This window comes from Heteronotia binoei, chromosome 17 (assembly GCF_032191835.1).
Source record: "Heteronotia binoei isolate CCM8104 ecotype False Entrance Well chromosome 17, APGP_CSIRO_Hbin_v1, whole genome shotgun sequence".
Classification (NCBI taxonomy): domain Eukaryota; kingdom Metazoa; phylum Chordata; class Lepidosauria; order Squamata; family Gekkonidae; genus Heteronotia; species Heteronotia binoei.
The window spans coordinates 39,140,161-39,151,102 of NC_083239.1; the positions used below are offsets into that span (position 1 = coordinate 39,140,161).

The 10,942-nt window shown below is 50.2% G+C and overlaps 1 protein-coding gene across 1 annotated transcript in view; it reads left to right on the forward strand.

Moving 5' to 3' along the window:
- PPP2R1A (protein phosphatase 2 scaffold subunit Aalpha) overlaps positions 1 to 4,683 on the forward strand; it is a 33,391-nt gene extending 28,708 nt beyond the window's left edge. Inside the window, exons 13-15 of the mRNA XM_060258058.1 lie at positions 414 to 556; positions 757 to 848; positions 3,184 to 4,683. Of these exons, the coding sequence (XP_060114041.1) occupies positions 414 to 556; positions 757 to 848; positions 3,184 to 3,200 (252 nt within the window). The 3' untranslated portion in view covers positions 3,201 to 4,683. The remainder of the gene's footprint in view (positions 1 to 413; positions 557 to 756; positions 849 to 3,183) is intronic.
- The last annotated feature ends 6,259 nt before the right edge of the window (positions 4,684 to 10,942 follow it).

Consider the following 10,942-nt stretch of genomic DNA (forward strand, 5'->3'; position numbering starts at 1 on the left):
AAGAGAATCCACACCTTGCCACTCCTGAATGGTTATTCCCTGAGTCTTCCGGCAAGGCTTGCCTATCCTCTCCTTGTTAGCTCATCGATGCAGGTCTTTTTTGGTAGCAGGAACTCCTTTGCTTATTAGGCCACGCACCCCTGATGTAGCCAATCCTCCAAGAGCTTACAAGGCTCTTTTTTGTAAGCTCTTGGAGGATTGGCTACATCGGGTGCGTGGCCTCTTACTGGAGGCATCTTACTGGAGAATTTAATCCCTAGGACTTTTCTAATGGCACGCTGGCAACTCCAGGTCTTGTGTAACAAGGACCGGGGGAGAAATCGTGTCGAAGGAAGCTTCTAAGAGCCAGAGGCCTCCTCGACTCCAGATTGCGTGGAGCTTGTAAAAAGCGCAACCCTCCCTCTCCCCTCCAGGTGCTGTCAGAAGTGTGTGGTCAAGAGATCACCACCAAGCACATGCTCCCCACTGTGTTGCGGATGGCGGGCGACGCCGTGGCAAACGTCCGCTTCAACGTGGCCAAGTCTCTGCAGAAAATAGGACCAATCTTGGACAACAGGTATCGGGGGACTTGCTGGATTGAGTTGAGCTGGGGTTGCTTGTATAATGGCAGCCCGAAATCTTTTTGGTTTTGGCGATGGGCTGCAGTTGCTAGGAGGGGAAGAAAGGGGGCGGCACTTGATGCCTTCGGGGAGAACCATGGAAAGCTGGCTGGGCCTTCTCCTGCTCAACCCTTCCCTCTCTTTCCCCCCCTCGCAGCACCCTTCAGAACGAAGTGAAGCCAGTGCTGGAGAAACTAACGCAGGACCCCGATGTGGATGTCAAGTACTTTGCCCAGGAGGCACTGTCTGGTGAGTTGGGAACGCCTTTCCCTCCTTGCATTCTCCAAAGCCCGGTCTGTCCCTCCTTCCCTCTTTTACCTGGCTTTGATTGGGCACAGACCCCACCACCCCCCCAAGGGGAAGAAGCTGTGAGACCAGCAGAGCGTTAGCTGAAGGCTCCCCAAAAAGAGCTTGGTGGAAGAAGCGGGGTCCTAAGCTTCTGGCATCAGTGCTGGTACTGGAGTGACTGGCAGTTTGGTGTAGTGGTTAAGTGTGCGGACTCTTATCTGGGAGAACCGGGCTTGATTCCCCACTCCTCCACTTGCAGCTGCTGGAATGGCCTTGAGTCAGCCATAGCTCTGGCAGAGGTTGTCCTTGAAAGGGCAGCTGCTGTGAGAGTCCTCTCAGCCCCACCCACCTCACAGAGTGTCTGTTGTTGGGGAGGAAGATAAAGGAGATTGTGAGCCGCTCTGAGACTCTGAAATTCAGTGGAGGGCGGGATATAAATCCCATGTCTTCTTCATCTTACTGGAGAATTTAATCCCTGGGACTTTTCTAATGGCACGCTGGCAACTCCAGGTCTTGTGTAAGATGATAGTAGATTTATATCCTGCCCTGTACTCTGAATCTCAGAGTCTTGAGTGGTCACAATCTCCTTTACCTTCCCCCCTATGACAGACACCCCGTGAGGTAGGTGGGGTGGTCTCACAGAAGCTGCCCTTTCAAGGACAGCTCTCCAATAGCCATGGCTGACCCAAGGCCATTCCAGCAGCTGCAAGTGGAGGAATGGTGAATCATACCTGGTTCTCCCAGATAAGAGTACACCCACTTAACCACTGCACCAAACTGAATGGAAGCAACATACTTTCATGGGACTGAAAAGTTGCCCAGAAATGCTTTAGAATGGGTGAACAGGTGCGACTAATCCACATTGGGAACCATGCAGAAGCTGATGCCAGTTCTTTCAAAAATTGGTTCTGGGTCGTCCTTTGTATATTATTATGGGATCTGACGTGCACCACTTCCTAATAGCAGACTTGCAACGATCAGTGTTTTGGCTGCAGAAACCGCATAGATGAATTCATTCGTCCGTTATTGGTAGTGATGAATGGGTATATATATTTTTTTCCAATTATGAAAACGGACCTTTCTGTACCAGCTCTTTGTCAATCTCTTGCTCTGAGTTGTGGCAGCGACGGACGCTTTAATTTGGGACAGGTGGCCCCACCCCCCTGCTCTAGCACTTGAGGTCACTTGTCAAGCCGGTTTATAGATGCTCGTACATAACGTGATGATCTTGCAGCACAAGGTCTGAACACGCTCCGCCGAAATAGCTTCTGTTTGAGGCGGTCGGGAAGTTCTTGCTGCTTGATCTGGCGATGACTCATTTGTGCACGCAAGCCACCTACCGTGACTACCCGCAGATGAAGACTGCAAGACTAAAGCGGCCCTTCGTTCTCATGGCTGTCTAAATGCCAGGCCTGTCTGTTTCCAGTTTCCAGTGGGTTATCCTTGTTAGTCTGTTGCAGCAAAAAGGAAGTCTTGAGCAGGGGTGGCCAAACTGTAACTCAGGAGCCGCAGGTGGCTCTTTCACACATATTGTGTGGCTCTCGAAGGCTTCCTTCCTTCCTTCCTTCCTTCCTTCCTTCCTTCCTTCCTTCCTTCCTTCCTTCCTTCCTTCCTTCCTTCCTTCCTTCCTTCCTTCCTTCCTTCCTTCCTTCCTTCCTTCCTTCCTTCCTTCCTTCCTTCCTTCCTTCCTTCCTTCCTCCCTCCCTCCCTCCCTCCCTCCCTCCCCCGCTTACAGCCGCTGGAATAGCCTTCTGTTAGCCATTGCTCTCACAGGAGTTGTCCTCGAAAGGGCAGCTGCTGTGAGAGCTCTCTCAGCCCCATCCACCTCACAGGGTGTCTGTTGTTGGGGGAGAAGATATAGGAGATTGTAAGCCGCTCTGAGTCTGATTCAGAGAGAAGGGCCGGGGTATAAATCTGCAGTCTTCAGTCTTCTTCCTTCCTTCCACGTCTGACATTCATGTCTTGCAGCTCTCAAATATCTGGCATTTATTCTCTGTTGCTCCTATGTTAAGCAAGTATGCCCCCCCCCTCCCCCGGTCTTAAGGGTACCTTATGATGGTCAGCAGCTTTAAGGAAGCATCTTCTTTGGCAGGCTGGAGTCAACTTCCTCTGAGTCAACATCGGTTTCTTCAGATGTTTAGATTACACTTGAGCAGCAATGTGTGCAGGGATCTTTTCGGTTCAAGGGAAAATCCCCAGTCTGCCCGAAAGATGGTTTGAGGAGGCTGACGAGCTGCTTGTGAAATCTGACTTTTCCTTTTATCCCCCCCACCACCTTTATTGTCATCCTCTACAGTGCTGTCACTGGCTTGAGCTCTGGGAGCTGCTGCTGCTGCTGTCTCTTCAACTTGGACGCCGTTGGACCGACCCCCTCTCCCACACGTCTTCCCTGCATGTGTATGACCAACTCTCCTCTCCTCCTTCCCCCCCCCCCCCCACCAGATCTGCACAGTGGTATTGCCCAGCAGCTCGCCCCAGCCCATCTCCCTCTTTTGCTCTTAGTTCCCTTGTCTCTGACTTTCCCGGGCAGCTGATATAATCTCTACCCTGTTCCCCATCTCGACAGGTTCAAGTTTCCCCATCTAGACAGGTTCAGGATTTCTTTTTGTTTGTTTGTTTCCTTATCAGGATGACAGCAAATGACACCTTTCCCTACGCCCTGATGGGCAGAGCGACCCTGAGAGGCCACGCTCGGCGTGATTAAACACAAGCTCCTTCTTTACGTGATAGGAGCAAAACCCCGCTCCTCAGGCCTCCGGCTTATCAACTGCAGTTTGCATGAGACGTCGCCACGGCTCGGTACATAGCGGCGCATGAGATACCAGTCCAGGCCTTTTCCCTGGCGGTCAGAGCTCAGATGAAAAGCGGAGTGCTTCTGTGTCTCCTTCCTGTGCCTCCTATTCAAAAAGACCCCCCCCCCCCCCCCGCCGCTCGTTTCTGCATTCAGTGTCTGAACACCAGTTGATTGGAGAGAGGGCACAGAAAAGGAGCCGATAGCATGCAGTTCTGTTAGCTAGCAAAGCGCCAATTGGAATCAAACGTGGCAGGGTCCATCCACCCCCCCCTCCCCAATAGTTAATTTTATCTCTTATCAACTAAACTCTCTTAACGTCACGTCCGTCCCGCCGTTCACGCATCTCGCAATGTGAAGCCTCTCGCGTTCCCCCCTCCGGTCAGTCCCGCAGCGTTCGCGGCCGCGCTCCCCTTTGTAAAGAGAAGAGGCTGCGGTTTGAATCAGTGAAGAGAACCCAAACTTGGGTAGAGGGTGCAAGAAGCCTTGGAGATATGGGACGGGTGGTCTCCGGGAGAAGTGAGCAGGTGTTCATATTTGGTTTAGCCGAGGGTTCCAGCTTCGCCCTTCTTCTAACAAAGGGGGCACAGAATTGGTTCTTTATTATAAGGGCATCTTCAGTCGCTGGGAATATGAGGGGGATTCAGCGCTGCATGGTGATTGTCCCAGCAGTTGTATGTTGCAAGGATGCCCCGTTTTTATCATGTGACTGTAAACAATTAATTTGACTACTCCTCTCCTCCCCACCTTCTCCCCCTCCGCCTCCCCTTTTTTTTTGCCCCGGTTCTCCGCTCCCTCCGTTCAAGTTTGCTGCCTCCGCCTCCAGGGTTCTCACACCGGGCAAGAGGCTGCGTTGTAACCACACACCTCCTGACACACACCACCCCCATCAGACCTCTGTTAGCGGCACGTCATTTTACATTTGTTGGATTTTTTGTGTGTGTGCGTGTATATACACCCATTTTTGTTTTTCCTCTCTACGATTAATAAAATGCTCAACCATTATTTGGCGTCCTGCTCATCGTGTATGTGGGGCAGTCGGGACATTGAGGTGATAAGCCATTGGGGTGGAGCGGCAGACTGAGAGCCGGGAGACCTGGGTTCGAATCCCTTTGCCTACTGAGGAAGCTTGCTGGGTAGCCTTGGGCCAGTGGTGTACTTTTGCCCCAGTCTGTGTCACAAGGTTGTTGCGAGGGTACAATGGAGGAGAGGAAGGAGAATGATGGAAGAAGATACTGGATTTACATCCCACTGAAGTTCTGAATCTCAGAGCGGTCACAATCTCCTTTACCTTCCTCCTCCCCCCCCCCCAACAGACACTCTGTGAGGTGGATGGGGCTGAGAGAGTTCTCAGAGACACTGCCCTTTCAAGGACAAACTGTGAGAGGTATGGCCAACCCAAGGCCATTCCAGCAGGTGAAAATGAAGGAGCGGGGAATCGAATCCTGTTCTCCCAGATAAGACTTAACTACACCAAACTAGAAGGGGCTTCAGGGTAGGGCAGGGGAATGAGGAGCAGCGGGATGCGTTCTGCCAGGCACGAGGGCTGCCTAGATCACCACAGTGCTCAGTCACTTCAAAAGCGCTCGTTCCAGAGACCTTCCCAGTGGGTGGTCCCAACCGCCTTCTGCGGTAGCGGAAAGTTGTATCCAGTGGCAGACAGGTCATCAACCCGCTAAGGTTTTCAAGGCATGAGATGAACCGAGAGGGATCTGCCGTTGCCTGCCCCTGCATCATGAGCTGGACTTACTTGGTAGTCTCTCGTCCAAGTGCTAACCAGGGCTGACCCTCGTTAGGTTGCAGAGTGGCAAAATTGGGCTAGCCTGGACCAGGCCGCTCTATGTAAAGAGAGAGCTGGGGCCAGGAGGCTGGCCACTGGAAGGAGGAGCCGAGCCCCCTGCCCCCAATTTTACCCGTTGAGCCCCCACCCCAAAATTTCTGGCTGCGGGGCTGGCCTGGACTAATCAGGTCAGGGCAGAGACAGACAAAGGTAGTTTGCCATTGCCTCCTGCCTCTGTGTATTGACGCTGGAGGACTTGGCAGTTTTTGCTTCAAGTACTAACTAGGACTTGACTGCTTTGCGTCCAAAATAGGTCTAGCCTGAGGCATCCAGGTTGGCCCAAAGTATTCTAGGTTGAGGCAGTTCGTTCTTGTCTGCTGAAGAGCAATAGAGATCCCTCGCTCTTAAATTCCTCAACTTTCATGTAATTGAAGACACTCATCTTCTCGTTCCTCCAGCTTATCATTGTCATTTTAATAGCTCCTCTTACTCCACCACTCAGCTCTTGGAGACAGTAAGTTCCTAATGTTTAAGAATAGCTCAGCCAGACATATAGCTTTCCCCGCAACAGTTGGTGAAGGGCTTGATTGAGAAATTCGTAGAACGAAATTGCATCGTACCCTCAGGGCTTCTTCCAGATCGTGCCAGGATTGGAGCGGCAATCATTGCATGCGCAGTGTTTAAAGAAATCCTCTCTCTGTCTAGTCACGAATCCAGCTGTGTGCTTGCACTATCGGTTGGGCTTTTTCAAAAACAAAAATTCTTACTTCGCTTAGGATAGCGAGGAAGAGTTGCTTTATAATAAATTTTATTTTATTTGCTTTGGATACAAACCAGCTCCTTTGGCTTGCAGAAAAGGCTTTGATAACTGCTAGCATTTCCCCAGGGTCTGCGCATTAAAAATTCACTCGCTCACGCTGAGTTTTTTGGTATTCTGATCATGTTTTTTGGCAGGATGCTTGGAAAACTAAGAAGAGCCCAGAAAGTTCTGCCAATGTCACCGTTAGCACTAATCAGAGTATCTCGCTGTTCTGCTGTCGGGTTTAATTTGCACTCATCTGCCTTCAAGTTTGCATAATGGAGAGGTTTTTAAGATAACCGGGCTAAGCGAGGGAGATGTGGTTAAATGGACGCTTGAAAGAACGGGAGAAAAAATGTGCAGATGACAGATCAACCGGGAGGAAATGGAGGGGTTATCTTTGTGTAATTGGCAGCGAAGGTTCATTGAAGCTCCCAAAATAAGCAAGCTTGATTATTTGAAACAAAGTTGCATTTATTGTATACTCCAAAGTTACTTCAGCATGATAGGCATTGGAACTGATGGCAAGCAGATCAGGACATTGGTATTTAACATTCTACATCAAAGCAATTACAACTACCCCCCAATTCCCAAAACAAAGGCTGCTTTTGCATGTGAGACTTTTCACACGGCTCCCCCTTATCTTCTACAGTTGGTGGTTACATTTCCCAGCGGCAATGCCCTTGCTGCCTCTAGGGAGGAGGTGAGAATCTGCTGGGCATTCTCCACTTCAAAGAATGCCTAACAACCTTTGATGTCCCTGGGAAGCTACTCTTTGGCTATTCCCTACTTGGCCCCCCTCTCCTAGTCTACGAACACAGGTTAATGAGCATATATGTGAGTTAATCCATCTGGTTAGTAATCAGCATCCAGCAATAGTATCAATGAACAGAGTCTGACAGTAATTCTGAACTACCTCGGGGTCCAGGTCTGGATGTGGTCATGAAGTGTCAGAAATGTGTGGTGGTTTTTGAAACGGGTTTTGGCCATACTCTCAGAAGTGCCTCCCCATCCCTGTTTTATAACTGACTCCCAACTCTGAAATTCAGCAAATCTGTAAAGTGGGCAGGGCTTTTTTGTAGCAGGAACTTCTTTGCATATTAGGCTACACCCCTCTTATGTAGCCAGTCCTCAAAGAGGGCCTGCTGTAAGCTCCAGGAGGATTGGCTACATCAGGGATGTGTGGCCTAAGATGCAAAGGAGTTCCTGCTACAAAAGAAGACCTGAAGGTGGGTTGGTGTCGTCCCTGCATTGTGGGGAAGGACTTGGGCTGAAAGAAGACTATTAAATTATCCAGTATAGGAGAGGGAGAGATTTGGCAAGGATCCAGTGGTGAATCTACTAGCCGGTTTCCAGTGTGCCCCCCTTGGGATTGCTGGGCTTTGTGCATCGATCGGGTTCTTCCAACTGTGCTGCCGCCTGCTAATCTTGGCCTTCATTTTGTCTCTTGCTGAGAGGCTAAAGGGAAGCCTCCACATTTGGAGGCAGTCAACTTCTGCATACAGGTCCCGGGAGGTAACATCAGGGGAAGGTCTCAGCCTTCAGGCCAGGAGTGGCCAAACTGTGGCTTGGAAGCCACATGTGGCTCTTTCACATATTGTGGCTCTTGAAGCCCCCACTGCCCTGTCGGCCAGCTTCAAGAAGGCCTTTGTCTCTCTAAATCACTTCTCCAAGCCAGCTGGTGGCTTGGAGAATGCATTTAAAGTTAAAGTTGTTTTCTTTATCTATCTATCATCTATCCAATCCATCCAATCTAATCTAATCCAATCTATCTTCCACCGGACCTGTAAAAGCGAACTATTTAAGGGGAGGTAGCAAATGTCTCACACCACTGACAGTCCCACTGGACAAATATAGATATTGAGAAACACCAACGTGCATCTTGGATTTCATGGTTAAAATGTGTAGAATTGATTTTGTTGCATATATTGCTTTTAGTATTCTATGTGGTTTTTAACGGTTGCCAGCCGCCCTGAGCCCTAGGAGAGGGCAGAATATAAATCTGGTAAAATAAATCTATCCTCCCCTCCCTCCCGCTCTTCTCTTGTGGCGCTCAAACATCTGACGTTCATGTCTTGCGGCTCTCGAACATCTGACCTTTTTTCTATGTGGCTCTTATAATAAGCACGTTTGACCACCCCAGCTTTAGGCCCTGTGGCCGGCTCTCCATGGCAACTGGTTAGCCATCGTGTGAGACATGATGCTGCGCTAGATGGACCATGGTGTGATCCAGCAGGGCTCTTACTTTCTTAAGCTAAGGATCCTGTTTTTGCGCAATAAAATGCCTTGAGCCTCAGCCCTCGCCTTGGCATTGTAGTTAAGTATGAACAGAGGATCTTCTTTCTCCGATCCCCTGAGCCACTGGTCTTGAGTAGCATCAATCCCATCTAGGAAGACCACAACTGACTTACAGTGACCCCAGCAAGGGGCTTTCAAGGCAAGCGAGAAGCAGAGGTGGTTTGCTATCGGTCTTCCTCTGCAGAGCCTTCCTTGGTGGTCTTCGATCTAAATGCAGACCCTGTTTTAACTTCTGGAATTGAAGAAGCTGGGCTGCCTTCCTATTCAGTATAATTGCTACACCATGCTAATTTAACAAAAGTAAGATAACCCAGATATGGTAGATTAGGATGTGGGAACGGGGCCGGCCCTGCCACGAGACAAACTAGGCAATCCTTAAAGGATTTTCTCGGTTGTCAACAGCAGGCCTTGAATTCAGCAGGAGCTCCCAGGAGCAAAGCTCCTGAACCTTTCTGAGGGTTCCCCCTTCTCCTCCCCCCCCCCTCACTTACCTTAGTAGGTGCAGCTGCATAAGAATCCCTGGATTAGGAGAGCAGCCAGCCAGCCACTAGGAGCTTCGCCACGCCCCCAGCAGCCCTCATTAACCCCTGGAGAAGCCCACACCACCCTTTCTCCACTTCTTACGTGATTTTGGGTGGCGGATGGCTTGCTGGCCTTTTGACTGGGAGTGGGGAGTGGCCCAAGAGAGCCCCAGGTGAGCAAGGCCTGCTTGGGCTGGCTGGATCTCTAGCCAGCCCAAGCAGGTCTCACTCACCTGGGGCTCTCCTTTCTTGCGTCGGGTTGCTTCTGGCTGGTGGGGTGGTGGTGGCATATGCTAATGAGCTCCACCACCTATTTTTCTACGAAACAACCCCTGGTCATGAGGATTAGGATCTTTGGGTTTTTCTTTGACACATCTCAACATGTGACTGACGTTATCGGGGGCGGGGGGGGCCGGAAGTCAGCCTTGCCTAGGGTGCTAGACAGTCTAGGGCAAGCCCTGTGTGGGAAGCTACAATCAGTGGCAAGCTTTTATCCAACACCCCCCTGGTTATGTTTAAGCGTGGCCTTGTGTAACACAGTGGCCCAAGAACTAGTTTCTTTCTGGGAAATAAGGGGTGGGAAGAGAGGGTTAAATCCTTCCTCAGAGCTGCTTTTAAAGAAAAAGTTCTTATTCAGGCTCTCCCTCACTGATTCTGCTCAGTCTTCCTTAATGCCTTTCATTAATGCCCGTCACCACATCCGCGTGCTCATGAATCCTTGAGTTATTCCCCAATGACCTCCCCCCCCCCCCCCATTAGCCAATTTGCACGGCTTGTTTTAATTTGTGTGCTTCTGGCTCGAACAAGACCTTTCCCACAGCTTCCTCGCCTTCCTGAGAACTTGACGGTCTTAGATCTGGCTCATATTCTTGCAAGGAGGTTTCGCTCAGGGGTCGCAACGCTTCCAGCATGGATGCATCAGGCTTCAGTTTTGGGGTGCCCAAACTGTTCATATTCTGAGAGCTGCTGGTGTGTGTGTGTGTGGGGGGGAACATCCCATGAATTCAGCCACAGTTAGAAGCATCCTCCTGATGCTTCATAATGAACAACTACAGGCCAAATGTAACGGGAGGGAAGGTGACTCAGAGGGGGAACATCTGCTTGGTAAGCAAAAGGTCCCAGGTTCAATCCCCGGCATCTCCAACTAAAAAGGGTCCAGGCGAGTAGGCGTGAAAAATCTTAGCTTGAGACCCTGGAGAGCTGCTGCCAGTCTGAGTAGACAATATTGACTTTGATTCAATATAAGGCAGCTTCATATGTTCAACAGTGGGAAAGTGCCTATGGATCCTCTCAGTCAGTCGTAAGGGAAATCAACCCTGACTGTTCCTTGGAAGGTCAGATGCTGAAGCCGGAGCTCAAATAATTTGGCCACCCATTGAGAAGGGAGCACTCACTGAAGAAGATCCTGATGCTGGGAAAGACAAGGCAAAAGAAGAAGGGGACGGCAAAAGATGAGATGACTGGACAGCGTTACTGATGTAACTAATACGAATTTGAGCAGACTATGGAGGACGGTGGAAGATAGGAGGGTCTGGCGTGACTTGGTTCACAGGGTCGCAACGAGTCAGACTTGACTGTGCAACTGGACAACAAAACTAATGATCCACCACCCATCTCAGTGGTAAAAATGTGAACACTCTGGTCTGGGTGGCCCAGGCTAGCCTGATGTCATCAGATCTCAGAAGATAAGCAAGATCAGCCCTGGTTAGTACTTGGACAGGAGGCCACCAAGGAAGTCCAGGGTCATGATGTGGAGGCAGGCAATGGCAAACCATCTCTGAACATCTCTTGCCTTGAAAACACTATGAGGTTGTCATAAGCAGACTGCAACTTGACTACATTTTCCGCCACCACCAGGGCTTTTTT